The sequence below is a fragment of the Salvelinus alpinus genome, chromosome 18 (genome assembly GCF_045679555.1).
Source record: "Salvelinus alpinus chromosome 18, SLU_Salpinus.1, whole genome shotgun sequence".
NCBI classification, from domain to species: Eukaryota; Metazoa; Chordata; class Actinopteri; order Salmoniformes; family Salmonidae; genus Salvelinus; species Salvelinus alpinus.
Window position 1 is genome coordinate 779,382 of NC_092103.1, and position 21,728 is coordinate 801,109.

At 42.1% G+C, this 21,728-nt stretch overlaps 1 protein-coding gene across 1 annotated transcript in view; it reads right to left on the reverse strand.

Moving 5' to 3' along the window:
* Nucleotides 1-21,728, reverse strand: part of LOC139544466 (collagen alpha-1(XXVII) chain B-like) — a 205,405-nt gene that overhangs the window by 105,878 nt on the left and 77,799 nt on the right. Inside the window, exons 13-20 of the mRNA XM_071351593.1 lie at nucleotides 13,081-13,134; nucleotides 10,309-10,353; nucleotides 7,895-7,948; nucleotides 7,499-7,543; nucleotides 6,317-6,370; nucleotides 6,031-6,084; nucleotides 3,147-3,200; nucleotides 3,001-3,054 (exon numbers count right to left, since the gene is read on the reverse strand). Of these exons, the coding sequence (XP_071207694.1) occupies nucleotides 3,001-3,054; nucleotides 3,147-3,200; nucleotides 6,031-6,084; nucleotides 6,317-6,370; nucleotides 7,499-7,543; nucleotides 7,895-7,948; nucleotides 10,309-10,353; nucleotides 13,081-13,134 (414 nt within the window). The remainder of the gene's footprint in view (nucleotides 1-3,000; nucleotides 3,055-3,146; nucleotides 3,201-6,030; nucleotides 6,085-6,316; nucleotides 6,371-7,498; nucleotides 7,544-7,894; nucleotides 7,949-10,308; nucleotides 10,354-13,080; nucleotides 13,135-21,728) is intronic.

Below are 21,728 nucleotides of genomic sequence, written 5' to 3' on the forward strand. Positions count from 1 at the left end.
GTAGAACAGGGGTGTCAAACTAATTTCGCCCTGGGGGCTGCATTTGGTCTTCAACAAGGTCCGTCGGGCCGCACTGAAAATGTGTTATATTTCCTCGGCATAAACATTTGCATAATATAGTCCTCTATCCTGGGGAGGCAGGTAGCCTAGTGGTTAAAGCATTGGACTTGTAACCGAAAGGTTGCAAGATTGAATCCCCGAGCTGACAAGGTAAAAATCTGTTGTTCTGCCCCTGAGCAAGGCAGTTACCCCACTGTTCCTAGGCCATCATTGAAAATAAGAATTTGTTCTTAACTGACTTGCCTAGTTAAATAAAGGTAAAATATCCTTCATTTTTTGAATTTTCCATACTTCCTGACTGTCTAGCTTTACTTCCGGTGATTATTAGCGAGCTGTGCACATTCAGTAAATTGTATAAATGTAGGTCCATTATAATTTCTAGACCGTTTAGATTTGGTTTTAGTCATTTAAAAGTACATCTAAAAAATTTAATTCTGTAGTAAACTGTAGATACCTGTATTGCTTTACCAAGCAAATGGGCAGTAACTGCTAATTAGGTCGAAAATGAGTTGGACAAGTATCCTGCCTCTATTGTAATTGTGTTTTGGAGAAAATCGGGGTCATGTTAGCAGTAACTGCATAAAGTTACTGTGAAACCAAAGTAAATAAAAGTAATTTTTCTCAGTTCCACACCTGAACAGTTACTGCCTTTTTGCTTTGTAGGGCAGAGTAGTATACTGTAGAATACTATACATTATAAACCAGGTAGTTTGGGTCCTGGATACTGATTGGCTGAAAGCTGTGGTATATCAGACAATAGACCACGGTTATGATGCAACATTACTCGTTTACTCTAATTATGTTGGTAGTCCATTTATAATAGCAATACGGAACCTCTGGGTTTTATGGTATTTGGCCTATATACCACGGCTAAGGACTGTGTCCAGGCACTCAGCTTTGCATTGTGTATAAGAACAGCCCTTAACCGTGGTATATTGGCCATATACCACACCTCCTCTGGCCTTATTGTTTAACTGTAGTATCCCTCGATCATGTGTAGTACTTAATATACAATACTACAGTATTATCCACAAAAACACTCTGTAGTGTTTAAATACTAATAAATCTTTTAACTATTGTACTACTACAGCATTCAATTTGCATATTCCCCACCCATTCCCAACCCTCATATTCTAACTTGTGCCACCCATGAGTGAGAAACCTACATGCCAAGTATAGACAGGGTTGGGGAGTAACATCTCTTACATGTAAGGGATTACAAGAAACTGGCATCTGTTACCAGCAACATTTTTTTTTAAATCAGATTACAGACACTTTTGAAAAACTAGAGGATTAGAGAGTTTGATTCTCTGCTCTCAATGACATTCAAATCAGCATTGAAAAAAGGCACAAGTTTAAGTTTGTTCCACCTCTGCGAGTCTGACCACAAGTCAGAGACCACTATGATGACGTTTTGTTACTACTGACTACTTTATGACAACGTTTTGTGACTACTTTTGGGGTGGCAGATAGCCTAGGGGTTAGAAAGTTTGGCAAGTAACCGAAGGATTGCTGGATCGAATCCCGAGCTGACAAGATAAAAATCTGTCTTTCTGCCCCTGAACAAGGCAGTTAAACCACTGTTCCCTGGAAGGCTGTCATTGTAAATAAGAATTTGTTCTTAACTGACTTGCCTAGTTAAATAAAGGTTAAGATAAAAATGACACACCAAATTTGTTTCATGGATTGTGGGAAAAGAGCAGGAATAGGCTTTTGTAGCTATGTCTTCCAATGGTGCGACTGCTGTCGGCATCCAAAGATGATCAAACATCTAAAGGCGATAAGGAAATGACTTATTATTGATATCTACATAGCGCATTGATGTGAATCACAATGCTGCTCTCTCATTTAGCTATTTGCGCCTTACGGATTGTGGTTGTTGTGGATGGCTGTTCACCAATCGAAATGTGCATTTGAACCCAATAAGGGTTGAATTCAAGAACTTTAAGCTGCCTATCAATCATTGTTTTCGAAACCAGTGGACAGCCAGTGAAAAATGCGCTCTTGCAACAGCTGCATTGTGCAGATCCCCAGCCTATGGAATAAAAGTGGGGCTTTTATTGCTCAATCTAATTTAAGCTGATAAAAAAAAAAAATCCATAGGCCTAATGGACACATGCTCAAACTTGCAGACTTTTGATCAATTTAAAGGAGAAATCTGTAGTTTCTACATCCATTTTTGGACTTATAAATTACATATATTAATGTAAAGATATAATTTAAACATATTACTATATGTAGTAGAAAGCGATGGGTTAGAAGAAGCATACACAACCCATCAAGTAAAATGTAACATCCATAAATGGCCAGCTATGTAAACTTTAACAATGATTTAATCTGCAATAGATGTTGTTCAATTGGTAACATAAATTGTTGTCTTCTTCTAATGCCTCTTAATGGGAAAGTAATCTAAAAGTAACTGAATGTAATCCGATTATGTTACTGAGTTTGGGTAATCCAAAAGTTACGTTACTGATTAGAATTTTGGACAGGTAACTACTAACTGTAACGAATTACATTTAGAAAGTAACCTACCCAACCTTGAGTATAGAACATATATTGTGTTCTATACAGGTTACAGAAAAGAGCAGAAGCGCTGAACAAGCGGTTCAGACTGCAGTCCTACCTACAAACAGGTTATGGAAAGTTTGCTCTTTTAGTATTTGTAGAAGCCCCCACTTCTATGTCAAAGATAATAAATCAAAAACCCAATAGTAAATACTACAGATATGCCTGAAATACTATAGTTTTTTAACTATGGTAATAGTGCAGTATTTATACTTTAGTAAACTGTATGCAATGTCTGCAAAATGTTTGCAAAAACAATACTAGTCTGCAGTAATACTACAGTATTTATACCATAGTATGCATTAGTATTTTTTCATGTGGGTCATACTAACATTCAACAGATCCCAAAAAGAACAAAAGTTATTTACTCACATTTGGGCCTTCTAAGCCATTCTCTCCAGGAGGCCCAATGTCTCCAGGGAAACCCTGTGATTTAGAGAGAAAAGGGAACATATTTATGTTGTTGTTGTTGTGTACTTGTGTGTGTGTGTACATGCATGTGTACTGTAAGTGGCTACCTCTGCTCCTGGAAGGCCAGGTACAGCATCAGGCCCTCTCTCTCCTGGCCTGCCCTGGGAGTAGGAGGGAAATGCAAGGAAAATTAAAGCTGCAAGCTGTGCCACCATCAGCACAAATTGGACATATTGCCCTAGGATGCGCTACTTCTGTACTCCTTACCATGCTTGCCAAATATCACAACTAAAAATTAAACAGATCATACAATATTTTAGACAATTTGAGACAATTATTTATGATACAGACTACTTTAAATGTCTTCTTCTCCAGAACCGCTCGACTGATCAGTGCCAAATTTGGTACATGGCGTCTACGGATGCACATATTCAAACAATATGCCCGCAATAAGCCAATATGCTTGCATTAATGATTGTTCCTGTCCAACAGCATGTCCAGCAGCCTATTCAGACCCCTTAACTTTTCCCACATTTTGTTACATTACAGCCTTATTTTAAAATGGATAAAATAAAAAATCCACAATCTACACACAATACCCCAGAATGACAATGCAAAAACAGGTTTTTAGAATTTCTCGCAAATTCATTACATATAAAAACCGGAAACATTTACATGAGCATTCAGAACCCTTTACTCAGTACTTTGTTGAAGCACCTTTGACAGCAATTACAGCCTCGAGCCTTCATGGTATGATGCTACAAGATTGGCACACCTGTATTTGGGGAGTTTCAACCATTCTTCTCTGCAGATCCTCTCATGTTCTGTCTGGTTGGATGGGGAGCGTCGCTGCACAGTTATTTTCAGGTCTCTCCAGAGATGTTTGAATGGGTTCAAGTCCAGGCTCTGGCTGGGCCACTCAAAGACATTCAGAGACTTGTCCCTAAGCCAATCATGTGTTGTCTTGGCTGTGTGATTAGGGTCATTGTCCTGTAGGAAGGTGAACCTTCGCCCCAGTCTGAGGTCCTGAGCGCTCTGGATTAGGTTTTCATCAAGGATCTCTCTATACTTTGCTCCGTTCACCTTTCCCTTGATTCTGACTGGTCTCCCACTCCCTGCCGTTGAAAAACACCCTCACTTCATGATGCTGCGACCACCATGCTTCACCGAGGGATGTTATTGGCCAGGTGATGAGCGGTGCCTGGTTTCCTCCAGACGTGACGCTTGGCATTCAGGCCAAAGAGTTCAATCTTGGTTTCATCAGATCATAGAATCTTGTTCTCATTGTCTGAGAGTCCTTTATGTGCCTTTTAGCAAACTCCAAGCAGGCTGTCATGTGCCTTTTACTGAGGAATGGCTTCCATCTGGCCACTCTACCAAAAATGCCTGATTGGTGGAGTGCTGCAGAGATGGTTGTCCTTCTGCAAGGTTCTCCCATCTTCACAGAGGAACTCTGAAGCTTTGTCAGAGTGACCATTGGGTTCTTGGTCACCTCCCTGACGAAGGCCCTTCTCCCCCGATTTCTCAATTTGGCCGGGCTGCCAGCTCTAGTCAGAGTCTTGGTGGTTCCAAACTTCTTCCATTTAAGAATGATGGAGGCCACTGCGTTCTTGAGGACCTTCAATGCTGCAGAAAGCTTTTGGTACCCTTCCCCAGATCTGTGCCTCGATACAATCCTGTCTTGGAGCGCTAAAGGGAAAGGGGGATACCTAGTCAGTTGTACAACTGAATGCCTTCAACTGAAATGTGTCTTCCGCATTTAACCCAACCCATCTGCGGACAATTCCTTTGACCTCATGGCTTTTTCTTTGCTCTGACATGCATTGTCAACTGTGGGACCTTATATAGACAGGTGTGTGCCTTTACAAATCATGTCCAAAAAATTGAATTTACCACAGGTGGACTCCAATCAAGTTGTAGAAACAGCTCAAGGATGATCAATGGAAACAGGATGCACCTTAGCTGAATTTCGAGTCTCATAGCAATGGGTCTGAATACTTATGTAAATAAGGTATTTCTGTTTTAAATTTTTAATACATTTGCAAAGATTATTTTTTTTTAAATAGCTTTTGCTTTGTCATTATGGAGTATCGTGTGTAGATTGATGTGGATTATTATATTTTAATCCATTTTAGAATAAGGCTGTAACTTAACAAAATCTGGAAAAAGTTAAGGGTCTGAATACTTTCCGAATGCACTGTACATACATATTTATGTATGTGAAATGTTTAATCGTGAAACACTATCAATACTCCTGATGCACATCTTCAGGTACTACTCATAAACACTACTCATTATCCTGATGAAGACAGCTTGCCTGTCGAAACGTTGGACATTACATTTTTGCATCTGAGCTCTTAGAGTGTGCGGCTCTCCTTTATTTTCAAGTTTTCCACTCCGCTAGCCAGCACCTCGCCTAAATAGGTGTGCGTTTCTTTTTCCTCTAGACTACTCATAAACACAGGCCCCATAGCGCCACCATCAGGACAAATTGAACATATCGCTCTAGGATGAGCTCCTTCTGTTACTCCTTACCACGCTTGCCAAATATATGAACACAACATCAAACAGATCATACAATATGCCTTACAGGAATTTTGGACCAATAACTAAAAGCCACATAACAATTCACATTTACTGTTGCTGCATGATTATTTTCCTGCCACGTGGTCCCATGTTGCTCAGTTGGGTAGAACATGGTTGTGGGTTGGACTCCCACAAGGGACCAGTACGAGAAAGCATGAAAATGTATGCTCTCACTACTCTAAGTCGATCTGGATAAGAGTGTCTACTAAAACGTCATGTGAAACTGGCTTAAATTAAGATATGGCATCTATTTTGTTCATTAGTCCACTATTAATAACATCTTCAAAGAATTGTGCATATCAATTCGAGCACTTTCAGTACAGAGCAAAAACGGTGATGGTGATGCATTTTGCATGGCCAAACTAAAACCCTTATCCCAATGCAATTCATAGCGGGAGAACTCACCTGAAGTCCTGGTTTTCCTCTGGTGCCTGGCAACCCTGGAGTACCCGGAACACCCTGTTAGATACACAGACCCCAATTATCTTAATAAACTCAGCAGCAACAGAACAACTCTGAAAGCATGATATCCAATGAGATCGATGGGAACTTCACCAGCCGTCAGACATGCACGACTTTGGTTCACATCTCCAAGGCCAAGGCTCTGTGTGTGAGTGTGTACATTTGCTTGGGCAGTCGGAGGTAAGCGGAGAGGAAATTAAAGGGTTAACCTGGGGGGTTTGGGTTCTACCTTGTCTCCTTGGAAGCCGATCTTTCCCTGCTCTCCATGAAGCCCAATGTCACCCTAATGTGGTTGGAGGAAGTGAAAGAATGGAGGGGGAAAGAGAGAACACCGTTAGCAAAAGTGAAATGCCTGCGTTCTATTGCTCATATTCAACATTCTACCACAAGACAATACTCATTACAACTTTGCAACGATTAGCATTCCCTATACCCGATCACTAGGGTTGGGTAGGTTACTTTCTAAATGTAATCTGTTACAGTTAGTAGTTACCTGTCCAAAATTGTAATCAGTAACGTAACTTTTGGATAAACCACACGCAGTAACGCATTTTGATTACATTCAGTTACTTTTCCCCCTTAAGAGGCATTAGAAGAAGACAAAAATGTATGTTACCAATTGAACGACATCTATTGCAGGATAAATCAATGTTAAAGTTTACATAGCTGGCCATATATGGATGTTACATTTTACTTTATGGGTTGGTCATGTAGGCTTCTTCTAACCCATCGCTTTCTACTACATATAATAATACGATTAAAATATATATTTACATTAAAAACCAAAGTCTATCAGAATTCCAGTAATTTCAATAAATGTTATCCCCTCCGAGTGGCACAGCGGTCTAATACACCTGTTCCACGTGGTGCTGATGCCAATGAGTAAATGTATGGATGTAGTAACATCCATCCATATGTCTCTGACACTCAATTCAATAGATGAGTTCACCGGGGCATGTTTAAGCAATACGGCACGAGAGTGTGTGGTATATGGCCAATATACCACAGATAAGGGCTGTTCTTATACCACGACGCAACGCGGAGTGTCTGGACACAGCCCTTAGCCGTGGTATATTGGCCATATATCACAAACCCGAGGTGCTTATCAACGTAATTAGAGCAGTAAAAATACATGTTTTGTCATACCAGTGGTATATTGGCTGTGAGCCAATCACCATTCAGGGATCGAACCACCCAAATTAAGAACAAGAGAGAACAGGGAGGGGAGTGTTGGTTTCCTTGACTTACTGTATGATGGCCTATATTTACTTTACTTTATTAAGGTTATTTTTACAAGGACAATGTAGATTAATCAACATTTCTGTAAAAATGCCAGTTTTTAACATTATCCAGTACATTATCCATCACATGCTGCTCAATCACAGGCCAATAACGGGAATATTCAGATCACCTTATCACCTTTCAGTCCTGGTTCTCCTGGGTTGCCGGGCACCCCCTGCAAGAAACACACAGACATATAGAGATTAGGACCAATCAAACTGTCCCCTTTCCTCTCTGGCCTGTCCCACCCCAATAAATCAGTAACTTAGTATTATTCACTATATTATTGTGGAGCTGCACTGGTCAACAACAACAAACTGTTTGTTAAAGTTCCACGAAGGCATCTAATTAAATTGGCAGTATTATTCCATATAGTATAGATAGGACAACAGTAACTCACTACTTTAACAGGAGCAGAAACTCATATTTTCCCAGATGTACAGTATACTACTACACTAGTGGGGTTATAAAGGAGTAAGGTAGGTGCAAAGGCCCTCTGTGTGTGTGTGTGTGTGTGTGTGATCACCTTCAGTCCATTGGGTCCTGGAAGGCCCACCTTCCCATTAGGTCCCATGTCACCCTGAGGCCAGAAGGAGAGAGACACAAAGCCATATTAATGTCCTGATAATCTGGTCTGTAAAAAGCCAATTTAACCAATTGCTTAATCAGTGTTATTATGCGAGTTTAGTGGACTTCAGAAGGACAAGACTTTGAGCTAATGTGTTAAAGTGTGTTGACTCAACAAACTCTGCTTGAAGTGAGGAATTTGAAATTTGAAAAAGCTTGTTGAGTAAAATTACAAATTCATGTTTGCCTTTGGAAGGCAACACTGTATGTTTGTTCAGCTACAGTACATGTCCAAATGTTGAGAAAAGTCACACTCCCATTGCAGCTGGTTGCCTTACAATTGTTAATTTAATCAACAAACTCTACTCGAATTGAGCTGAATTTCAACAAGCTTGTTGAGTAAAATGACAAATGTACATTACCCTGGCAGTTATTCTCAATGTAGGTTAGAGATAATAAAAATGTCAAATTGTTGGATATCCTCACTCTGACTGGATTCCAATAGGAATATACATTACTTTGCAAGCCAGCATAATGCAACTTTTAGACCACTGCTTTAGGGTGTACAGTAACTAGGCCCTCAAAGGCCTTATGATATATGTTATATATTGTCATAAATACTTACATTTTACACGGGGACATATGCAAATAATGTTGAATAAATTCTCAAGATGAAATGAATGTTCACTCAACCTAAAATTCAAAGTTGAGTGAACATACAACTCAACTTGAGAATGTATGTTAGTACAGCTATATGCTACAAAACTCACAATCCTATCACAGCTGGTTGCCTTACAATTGTACGTTGAATCACCCCCCCAAAAATGTACAATGTAGGTGACCTGGAACGCACCCCTTGAGGAAGGAAATCAGGAAGTGTTTCACAATTCAAAACACTGTCAAGTGTTACTCTAATGATAGTGAATATCTTCCAGCTAGTTCCTCTGTTCCTAGGTATAAGCACCAAATACATAGATTGGGTGTATTGGGTTGGAGATTAATTTAATGACATTTTCATGCCTTTGAGAGCATGGCGTTAGCTGGATCTGTGTGTGTGTGTGTGTGTGTGTGTGTGTGTGTGTGGCTGTGTGTGTGTGTGTGTGTGGCTGGGTGTGAATGCATGCTTTGAGTTTTATTCAGTTAGGAGGTCCCTCTAAGTTCGAGGATTCAGAACTGGGTGTCCCAAAAGAGAAGAGTATTACTTTCCTTCTCTCCAGTGTGTGTTCAAGTTTGCTCAAATTCGAGACATGATCCAAGTCTTTGACGGCCATTACAAAGGAAACAAAGGAGTCTTATTAGAAAGAATCCTGTGCTCGATTGAAGGCCTGCAGATAATGTTGACCTATGCGCATTCAAACAGTAGCAAATGGGCCACGGAAACTGTCACAGGCTGGATCCCAAATGGTGCAACGGTGGGGTGTTGGCTCGAAAATGGCAGTTGTATATTTACAAGCAAACAGAAATGTGGCTCGGTGGCAGAGGAAAGGGCTGCTGTGTTTACCACCAGGATCAGGTGGATGCCTAGTCAGACTGAGACTAAGGGCACAGCTGTAATTAGAGGCCCTCAGCATTTCCAAGTATAGGCCTGCTGGTGGCTGAGGATAGAGTAGGGGGAGCTGCTAGGAACAAAGCGGACGGGAGAAAACTAGGGAAACATTATAGTCAGATGCAATTTCGCCCATGACGGAGGAACTGGCTCTTTATAAAGCCAAATTAGAAAGGAATCCGAGGACACAGCGTGCGCACCCCCAATAATCTCTCATTCCTCCTTTAGTGTGCACTTGTTCACTACTTCTCAACAATTTAAAAGCATTGGATTGGTGCTGAGGGAGTTTCCATCTACCAGTAAATTCCTTTCAAATCCATGAAGGGAAGTGAACAAATGCACACTTGGGGAGAAAGGAGAGATCATTGGGATGTACCCAGCAGCTCCCTTGTTAGTCTCTGGGGGAATTGGTGTAGATTGAGGGCCGTGTGCTGTTTGGAGTGTCATTTATAGATCCCAGGCAGGATAAAGGAAGGGAAGGCCATTCTGTCACGGGGCTTCTGAGATGCCTTTGGGTCGTGTCGCGTGGCCAACAAAAAGCCACCCCCACGGGGCACAGACGTCAATTCCATGTGGAAACGACGTTGATTCAATCAGTGTGTGCCTCGTGGGAAAATATGGGCCAGGCAGTAAGTCATTCTGAACATATCCAACCAATTAAAAGACTTACAGTACATTAAACGGCTCTCCACGCCTTTTGAAGATATGGTCTTCAAAGCCAGTGTTGGGTGCAAATGGATGTTGACACCCGTGCACACAAACCAATAAAACAAACATAAAAATGGTACACAGAAGCAAACAGAGGCACAGACACAGTTTATACTTACAATAAGTCCAAGAACTCCATTAGGACCACGGGCTCCGAGCAAACCCTTGGAGAGGAAAGAGGAAGAGAGGAAGTGTGATTGTGAGAGCGCTAGAGAGAGAGAGAGAGAACAGGTTTCTGGGGATATATGCTGGATCCATCTGTAAATAGCCCACCCGATCTACCTACCTCATCCCCATATTGTTTTTATTTACTTTTCTGCTCTTTTGCACACCAGCATCTCTACTTGCACATCATCATCTGCTCATTTATCACTCCAGTGTTAATCTGCTAAATTGTAATTACTTCGCTTCGGTGGCCTATTTATTGCCTGCCTCACCCCATTTGCACACCCTGTATATAGACTTTCTTTTTTTCTATTGTGTTATTGACTGTACGCTTTTTAATTCCATGTGTAACTCTGTGTTGTTGTTTGTGTCGCACTGCTTTGCTTTATCTTGGCCAGGTCGCAGTTGCAAATGAGAACTTGTTCTCAACTAGCTTACCTGGTTAAATGAAGGCGAAATCACATTTTAAAAATGACCTGCTTTTTTTAAACAAACACGCTCAGAAGAGTGTTTAGTGAAGACTAAGGAAGGGGGTGGTGAGGGACATTTGTGTGTGTGCGAATGTTAGTGCATGCTCGTGCATGTGTGAGAGCAGGTGAATTGGGAGCTAGGCCCGCTGTCCGTCCTGCTACAGTTCATGTAATCTCCAGGTTCTATCTTCCCTGGCAATGCAAGAAGAGAACAGTTGCAGCGGGACACAGAGAGGATTGTTGACCCCCTGCCTCGCCCCCTCTGCTACGTGCCATGCCCATTTCCTCCTGCCTTGCAGCCCATGATGAAAGGATCACTTTATTCTCCTCTCCTTTTTCTGAAGAGAGGAGAGATGGAGGCTAGCCTCGCAGGAAGTCAAGAAACTCAAACGAGCTAAATTCCCTTTTCCAGAGGAAAAGTGAAAATAAAGTCAACTGAAAAGATAGAGGGACATGATCTGTGGAGATCCGCCCACCGGCCAAATTATTTCAGCCTTCATCAGCCAATCTGAGGTTGTTGTTACATTCACCTTCCAATAGCAATAGCCTGACAGTTATTGTCACCCTTGATAAAGATTACCAAAAAAAGACTGTATAAAAGAAATAACGCAAATACTGAGCTATACTGAACAAAAGTATAAACGCAACATACAACAATTTCAAAGATTTTACTGCGTTACAGTTCATTTAAGGAAATCTGTCAGTTGAAATAAATAAATTAGGATTTCATATGAGTGGGTATACAGATACGTTGTGTGACCACCATGTGCCTCAAGCAGCGCAACATCTCCTTCTATTAGAGTTGATCAGGCTGTATTGATTCAGTTTGCAGGATTGTTCTAAGATCCCTCACAATGTGTTCTCCAATCTCGTAAAACATTTTAGAAAAAGGCTCAGTGCCATTATCCCCGCAAGGGGAAGGTGGCAGAGTATTGAAAAAAAAGGTTGCCAATCATTTTGACCCTTATTTTTTTAAATAACTAGTGGAATTTTTTTTTTGAATTAGCATAAAATATCATTTCCAGATTTCTGGGGCATACAATATACACTATATATACACAAAAGCATGTGGACACCCCTTCAAATGAGTGAACGTAGCTATTTCAGCCTGAAACGTTGCAGACAGATGTATAAAATAGAGCACACAGCAATGCAATCTCCATAGACAAACACTGGCAGTGCAGTAGAATGGCCTTGCTGAAGAGCTCAGTGACTTTCAACAAGTCAGTTTGTCAGATTTCTGCCCTGCTAGAGCTGCAGAACTGATCGTCGAGAGTTTCATGAAATGGATTTCCATGGCCAGGCAGCCGCACAAAAGCCTAAAATCAGCATGAGCATAGCCAAGCATCGACTGCAGTGGTGGAAAGCTCTCCGCCATTGGACTCTGGAGTATTGGAAACGCGTTCAATCGATTGATGAATCACTCTTCACCATCTGGTAGTCCAACAGATTAATCTGGATTTGGCAGATGCCAGGAGAACACTACCTGCCCCAATGCATAGTGCCAGCTGTAATAATGGTTTGGTCTAGGCCCCTTAGTTCGAAGGGAAATCTTAACGCTACAGCATACAATGACATTCTAGACAATTCTGTGCTTCCAACTGCAAATAGTCTGGGTAGCCATTTAAATAGCTGTTCAGGAGTGTTATGGCTTGGGGGTAGAAGCTATTGAGGAGCCTCTTGGACCTAGACAGTCTATTTAGCTATTTAGGAGCCTCTTGGACCTAGACAGTCTATGACTAGGATGGCTGGAGTCTGACAATTTTTAGGGCCTTGATGCCAATTAATGATGCCAATGGAAAAAAAAAATCTATATTACAAAAAACACATGCAGTATCATAAACCTTGTCTGTCCATCTGTATGTCCAAAAAGTATTTACAAAGAAAACATGGAAACACAGTCAATCTCTTGGATCCTTTGTGGTCAGAGAGGATTTTCTTATCATTGTTGAAAAGTATCACAGTCCACATTCCCACTGAGTGAAAAGCCAGGGGAAGAGTGTGTATGGGAGTGTGTGTGCGGTTGGTGTGGTGAGTTAAGTGCTCTTAAAGATTTCACTTCATTACACAGGTGAGAATGAGGTAAATGGAAAAGTATTTCACTGGGAAAGAGGGGATGTGGATGTGTACTATGTAGGACAGTGCCTGTGGAGGTTTTACACCTTCCTAAATAGTGATGTGGGGTAAAGTAATATAGTATGCCTAGATAGAAACTGTATGGCCCAATGCTGTGTGTGTGCGTGTTTGTTCACTTACTGGGTCCCCGTCTGGTCCTGGTGGTCCTCTTTCACCAAAGTCTCCAGGAAACCCCTGGAGAGAGAGCAGCGTTAAAGCGACAATCTGCGATTGGTACATCCATTTGTACTAATGCTCAGTAGTTCTACTAATCACAGTAGTTACATTTGTACTATTGCATAGTATCACCAGGTCTGATTATAAAGAAAGTAAGAATGCTACTGCTAGTCTGGTCCCAGACCTACAAGTGCTCCGATGGTCAGAGCAGATGGCAGAGGAGTTGGCTAAAGCAGATACAGATCTGGGACCAGGCTAACTTTGACCCTGATGCTGTTAAGAAATCAAAAACAAATCATGAAGACATCATCCCAATCTTTGTTTGCCCTTTGGCTTTGATTTGATTTTTTATTCACTCTAGAAAAAACGTGTGCTAGTACAATGCATGCTAAATCAGGTTTTATATCGACAATGGGCTATCATACCACAGAGTTGTTGAAAACTTTTGCATTCTACAGTGTTTCACATTCAAACTCAATTTATCTTACATTTATTCATTTCAGGTCAGAAATAACTCTTACAGGATATCACAAATTCTGCCTTTAGATTATTATTACACAACAGACTTTCATTTTAGTCACAGCAAAGCCATTGCAGTAATTGTATAGCTTCTAGTAATTGTAACATAAGTGAAATATAACATGACATATTACATTCAAAAACATCTTCAAATCAGTTGCAAAATGACCCATTATTTGAAAGCACATAGCATAACGGGTGTGTGCTGTTACCGCTCAATTTAGAAACAAACGGTTTACATTTTTAAAATGTATTTAACTTGGCAAGTTAGTAAAGAACAAATACCCCAGCCAAACCCGAATGACGCTGGGCCAATTGGATTGTGTACCGCCCTTTGGGACTCCTATATCACAGCCGGTTGTGCTACAGCCTGGAATTGAACCAGGGTCTGTAATGACACCTCTAGCACTGAGATGCAGGGACTTAGGCCGCTGCGCCACTCAGGAGCCTGAGAACAACACAGCCAGCCAGTCAGTCCTGTTAGAAATAACCGAGTTGCTAATATGAGCTATGCTTAAGATAGGGGAAGCTACAACCTCAGAACACCCTACTGGAACAGGAGCAATGGCACTACACTAAACTAAACCATCCAGGAACACTTCATGTAATGGATGGGCTCTGCTCTTTTTCCTCTACAGTATGCCTTGTTTTAGAAGGCCAATTGCGAATGGTTCATTATTCATGATCGGGGTGGATGTGCAGAGCTGTGTATCATTAAATGCATCTTTCTTACCAGATGGGTGTAATCTGCAGACAAAGCTTTCCTTGAGGTTTCATACTTTCATTCACACACAAAGGTAATTTAGTTTTAGGAAGCCTTAGTCATAAATTGATGTAACTTTTTGTCAAACTTCATAATATTCCAAAGCTCAAAGGTATGTAAAGTTATGACACTTTCAGAGTCTCCATGAGTACATTAAACCCATATTAAAACATACTCCTGGACTAGAACATTCTCAATAGATGCACTTGAGTCAAGGAGCGGGCTTAATCTGGGTTGGTTAAACTGCTGCAAAGTGCACAAGATAATCCCATTTGAGAATGTCACTGACAGCACCTTAGACAGGTTAGCTGAGAACGTCACGAAAATGATGTGCACGCTTCAATGGGGCAGAAGTCTGAGTTGTTGTGATTCTGGATGGCCAGATAGCTAGCAACAATGACAAGAAGCTGTCGTGTGGGGAATCGTAGGTGGCTCGTTTCAGCTAGGGTTATCTTGTTCTTGATATCATGTCTTGTTTTGAGGTGTTTTTGACTGATTTAATGTCTATGCTATTATGTTTAAAATTACCTAGCTAGCTAACCAACAACTGCAACAATGTATTTGAGACAAGTGCTCGTTGTGCACATTTATTCATATTTTCAATAAAGATTGTAGACTAAATATTGTTTACATGTTGTCAACAATTTAAGCCAACCCTGTCTGTTTTACCCCATAGTTGAGCACACAGCAGTTTTGTTTCTAAACAACAAAGTCTATTGAACACCCCTCTAAGCTCGCAGACGAGGAGAATCCTCACCTAGCGCCACATAACAAAAACAAAAAATGAGTGCATTTTACAGTGCCAGGAAATGAGCTGGAAAATCAGATGTCTAGATATTTATTTATTTTACGAGGCAAGTCAGTCAAGAACAAATTCTTATTTTCAATGACGGCCTAGTAACAGTGGGTTAAATGCCTTGTTCAGGGGCAGAACAGATTTTACCTTGTCAGCTCAGGGATTCGATCTTGCAACTTTTCAGATGAATGGGGATACTTTTGACAGGAAAATTCTGCCTGAGTGATATTTGTTGAGACCGCCGATTGCGGTTTCAAATGCATGGGGGGGAACACGAGCCCAGACAAATTGTACTGCCTTAATTGCCAGCCCAATGACAAATCATACTATAATCACTGCCTTATGGAAGTGGAACAAATGTGGAAACAGACTTGTTGTGCCAAAAACACAACTCAAAGAGGCAGATTTGCTTTGAAGAGAGACATGATTTTTTCCCAACTCATTTAATGGATGACTGTTTTGAATTATGTCAGGTAGCCCTTTTCTTAAGCTATTGTGTCTGCAAAACTACATCACATTACTTTCGAGGAGTGTACTCTGTCAATCTGATTACTCTGGAGCTAAGTAAAAACACTAATTTATACAGGTCTTCAGTCTGCACCACACAATACTACACCAGAGGCTAAGCAAACTCACTGAATAAATTAAGCCCAAAAATGGCATCTTAAATTGAAAATAACTTTAGTATCCAAATCTACCAAACTAACATCTAAACATGATTTGATTGGATAAAACGTAAAGGTCTCTGGGACTGTAGCTGAGCAGTACTCCAAGAGGGCAAGCAATGTGTCGTAAGGCTTGTACACGTCGCAACGAAAGTGGATCTGGCATTCGTCTGCCGTGTTTTAGGGACCACCCTAAGGCATCCGATTTTTCCTGTGATTCCACATGTAAAATGGGCACGTACTCGATTCGCAAATTAGGTTCAGAGATCCTAAGTACTCTCTGCCAGCAAATGTCTGAGCCCTTAGGGATCCCCATATCCCGAATTAAAATGTCAATGTGTTGCGAATGCAATCTCTGGTAAAACTTTACTTAAATCCTGCAGGTACCCTACATGATCAAAAGTATGTGGACACATCTTGGACCATCTCATTCTAAAATCATGGGTATTAATGTGGAGTTGGTCACCCCCTTTGCTGCTATAACAGCCTCCACTCTTTTTTTTTGTGGTATCCAATTGGTAGTTAGTCTTGTCTCATCGCTGCAACTCCCGTACGGACTCGGGAGAGGCGAATGTCGAGAGCCGTGCGTCCTCCGAAACACAACCCATCCAAGCCGCACTGCTTCTTGACACAATGCCCGCTTAACCCGGAAAGCCAGCCGCACCAATGTGTCGGAGGAAACACCGTGCACCTGGCGACCGTGTCTGCGTGCACTGCGCCCGGCCTGCCACAGGAGTCGCAAAATGTGCATGTGCGAGTGAGTGAGCGAGTGAGTACATACACTGCGATTATGTGCATTTTGTTTCTATGTGGATATAATTTATCATTGTCACAGGACAACATCAGAAATCTCTGCAGGAACAGGTCATCTTTCCACTCTGTCTGAAAAACTAAACAGCCTCTGTCAGCAAGTATTAAATGTCGGCAAACAATTGTAAGATTGTGAGAACAGAGTTTAACAGTTAACAGACAGTCTGCTGAACCTAAAAAGTGAATCTGCGTACAGAGAATGGCTTTACCACTTGACATACTGTACGTGAGGCAGTCAAAGATCCCTAGGGAATAAGCTGACCTCTAGATGCGTCAGAGGGGAAGAGAGCAGGCACACACTCAAAAACACAAACTGTACATATGCCAAAACAAAGAAAATGCCTGCACATACAAACGCTCCCTCATGAATGCGAGTGCATGCATACTGTACACACATCCCCACTTAAAAGCTACCACATAAATAATAACCTCATTGGAGAATTGTTTTTTCTAAGCCGCGCTAGCGCTTCAACAACAGTGGCTTGCGTTTCTTTGTAAGTCTTATTTACTGAAAGCCAATAGGCAGCAGGCTGCATTGGCTTTCAGTAGTTCAGATGTGCAGAAGAGGTATGGAACGATGCCCGCGTGAGACTCCAGCGCACAACCTGCCATCAGAAAGAGCAGGCGGATCACCACCGCAAGTGAGGCTCCAATGTTCCATCCTGGTAATCGCGTCTGGCTCTCCACCAGGAACCTCTATAAATAAAAACCTTTCCTTGACAGAAAATGTTTTTCTCCTCTTTGACAGTGCATTTGTCAGTTCTTCCCTTTGTCACTAGAGGGCGATCAACCGATTTTTAGGGGCCTGTACTCCTGAAGTTGTTTATGTGCTTGCCAGTTAGCTAGCAGTTCTCAGCTGTTAGCAGCCAAATGGCTAGCAGTTTCTTAGTCATTACAAAGAAGTCAAGTACTGAATTATTTAATGTACCAAATCAAGCATTAAAAGGGACAGGCAGCTATTTGAGTTTAAGTTTTGCAGTCTCGGCATTGACTCTCTTGACTCTAGACATATGCTGTTGCTACTGCTATCTATCTATCCTGTTGCCTAGTCACTTTACCCCTACCTACATTATATGTACATATCTACCTTAATTACCTCATACTCTTGCACATTGCCTCGGTACTGGTACCCTGTGCATATAGTATATACTAGTTATCGTTACACATTGTGTATTTATTCCTAGTTGTTATTTTTCTATTTCTTTCTTTGAATTGTTGGGATAAGTAAGTAAGTATTTCACTGTTAGTCGACACCTGTAGTTTACAAAACGTGACAAATTAAATGTTATTTGAAAGACAGACTCACACACAAACAAAACCTACAGGAGGTCCAAGATGGCGTAGCAGTCGAACGTGTGTCTTTGTCTTGTCCCGTGTATATATCGTTTTATTTGTATATATTTTTCTCTCACTTTCCATCTACGGACTGAATATACTGCAACCCGCCTCACCCACTGTGTTACGGATCTGCTATTTTTATACTTTAGAACCGGAACCCCCATCAGAAGCTAGACAGCTAACTAGCTACTAGCTAGTTTGCCACTGCTAGCGGTCCTCACCGTTTACTCGGACATCAGCCAGCCTCAACCTGGTCAATTCCTGCCAGTCTGAACAGCGCGATATCAACCCAGAGCATATCAGACTGCTTTTTCTCTTCCACATCTCCAGATTCCTACCGCAAGCTCTGAACCTTTACACCGGATCATCGCAGCTAGCTGCTATGCGAGTGGCTACTCCTGGCTTAGGTCTCTGTCCTGAAGCAAGCACCAGTTAGCCTGAAGCTAGACTCGAGCTAGGCCCATATCCCGGCTAGCCAAAGAAGTCCACCAGCCCATTCTTGGGCCAAAATACCTCTTTTGCCAATTGACCCGGACCCTTTACTGCCGACACGGAGCCCCGCCGATCCATAACGACTGGTCTGCCAATGTAACCGTCCGCGGTGGTCTCAACAGGCTCTTCCGTTGCGATGTCGCCGGATGCCCATCTGCTTGCCCCGGCCCGCTAGCTGTCTGAATCGCCGTGTCTCCAGCTCGCCTAACATAGCAGCAACTACGGAATTGGCTCCCTGACTCATCTAGTGATACTCATTGAACCCTATGATCACTCGGTTACACATGCCTCTCCCTAATGTCAATATGCCTTGTCTATTGCTGTTTTGGTTAGCGATTGTCTTATTTCACTGTAGAGCCCCTAGCCCTGCCCAATATGCCTTAGATAGCCCATTTGTTACAACCCCCTAACATTTGGTGACCTCACCTGGCTTAACTGGTGCCTCCAGAGACAAAACCTCTCTCATCGTCACTCAATGCCTAGGTTTACCTCCACTGTACTCACATCCAACCAAACCCCCAAACCTGTCTGTACATTATACCTTGAATATATTCTTCCGCGCCCAGAAATCTGCTCCTCTTACTCTCTGTTCTGAACGCACTAGACGACCAGTTCTGATAGCCTTTAGCCGTACCCTTATCCTACTCCTCCTCTGTTGATGTAGAGGTTAAACCAGGCCCTGCAGCCCCCAGCACCACTCCCATTCCCCAGGCGCTCTCATTTGTTGACTTCCGTAACCGTAAAAGCCTTGGTTTCAAGCATGTTAACATTAGAAGAACATCCCTAAGTTTGTTTTATTCACTGCTTTAGCACACTCCGCCAACCCTGATGTCCAAGCCGTGTCTGAATCATGGCTTAGGAAGGACACCAAAACTCCTGAAATGTCCATCCCTAACTATAACATCTTCCGACAAGATAGAACTGCCAAAGGGGGCAGAGTTGCAATCTACTGCAGAGATAGCCTGCAGAGTTCTGTCATACTATTCAGGTCTGTGCCCAAACAATTCAAGCTTCTACTTTTAAAAATCCACCTTTCCAGAAACAAGTCTCTCACCATTGCAGCTTCTCCTTCACCCAAATCCAGATAACTGATGTTCTGAAAGAGCTGTAAAGCCTGGATCCCTAAAAATCAGCTGGGCTAGACAATCTGGACCCTCTCTTTCTAAAATTATCCACCGAAATTGTTGCAACCCCTATTTCTAGCCTGTTCAACCTCGCTTTCGTATCGTCTGAGATCCCCAAAGATTGGAAAGCTGCCGCGGTCATCCAACTCTTCAAAGGGGGAGACACTCTAGAGCCAAACTGTTATAAACCTATATCCATCCTGCCCTGCCTTTCTAAAATGTTTGAAACCCAAGTTAACAAACAGATCACCGACCATTTCCAAGCTCGTCATGGGTGCACCTCAGCCACGCTCAAGGTCCTAAACGATATAACCACCATCAATAAAAGACAGTACTGTGCAGCCGTCTTCATCAACCTGGCCAAGGAATTTGACTCTGTCAGTCACCGCATTCCTATCGGCAGACTCAATAGCCTTGGTTTCTCAAATGACTGCCTCGCCTGGTTCACCAACTACTTCTCAGACAGAGTTCAGTGTGTCAAATCGGAGGGCCTGTTGTCCGGACCTCTGGCAGTCTCTATGGATGTGCCACAGGGTTCAATTCTCAGGCAGACTTTCCTCTGTATATATCAATGACGTCGCTCTTGCTGCTGGTGATTCTCTGATCCACCTCTACACAGACACCATTCTGTATACATCTGGCCCTTCTTTGGACACTGTTAACAAGCCTCCAAAAAAGCTTCAATGCCATACAACACTCCTTCCGTGGCCTCCAACTGCTTTTAAATGCTAGTAAAACTAAATGCATGCTCTTCAACCGACTGTTGCCCTCACCCACCTGCCCGACTAGTATCACTACTCTGGACAGTTCTGACTTAGAATATGTGGACAACTACAAATACGTAGGTGTCTGGTTAGACTGTAAACTCTCCTTCCACACTTAAATTGAATCGGCTACCTATTTCGCAAACAAAGCATACTTCACTCATGCTGCCAAACATACCCTCGTAAAACGGACTATCCTACCGATCCTTGACTTTGGCGATGTCATTTACAAAATAGCCTCCTACACTCTACTCAGCAAACTGGATGTAGTCCATCACAGTGCCATCCGTTTTGTCACCAAAGCTCCATATTTTATTTATTTATTTTATTTATTTATTTATTTATTTTACCGTTATTTTACCAGGTAAGTTGACTGAGAACACGTTCTCATTTGCAGCAACGACCTGGGGAATAGTTACAGGGGAGAGGAGGGGGATGAATGAGCCAATTATAAACAATTATATACTACCCACCACTGGCTCCAGGTCATCTATAAGTCTTTGCTAGGTAAAGCCCCGCCTTCTCAGCACACTGGTCACCATAGCAACACCAACTCGTAGCACACGCTCCAGCAGGTATATTTCACTGGTCATCCCCAAAGCCAACACTTCCTTTGGCCGCCTTTCCTTCCAGTTCTCTGCAGCCAATGACTGGAATGAATTGCAAAGATCACTGAAGCTGGAGTCTTATATATCCCTCTATCTTTAAGCATCAGCTGTCAGAGCAGCTTACCGATCACTGTACCTGTACACAGCCCATCTGTAAATAGCCCATCCAACTACCCCTTCCCCATACTGTCATTTTATTTTATTTTTTTGCTCCTTTGCACTCCAGTATCTCTACTTCCACATCATCATTTGCACATACAGTGGGGAGAACAAGTATTTGATACACTGCCGATTTTGCAGGTTTTCCTACTTACAAAGCATGTAGAGGTCTGTCATTTTTATCATAGGTACACTTCAACTGTGAGAGACGGAATCTAAAACAAAAATCCAGAAAATCACATTGTATGATTTTTAAGTAATTAATTAGCATTTTATTGCATGACATAAGTATTTGATACATCAGAAAAGCAGAACTTAATATTTAGTACAGAAACCTTTGTTTGCAATTACAGAGATCATACGTTTCCTGTAGTTCTTGACCAGGTTTGCACACACTGCAGCAGGGATTTTGGCCCACTCCTCCATACAGACCTTCTCCAGATCCTTCAGGTTTCGGGGCTGTCGCTGGGCAATACGGACTTTCAGCTCCCTCCAAAGATTTTCTATTGGGTTCAGGTCTGGAGACTGGCTAGGCCACTCCGGGACCTTGAGATGCTTCTTACGGAGCCACTCC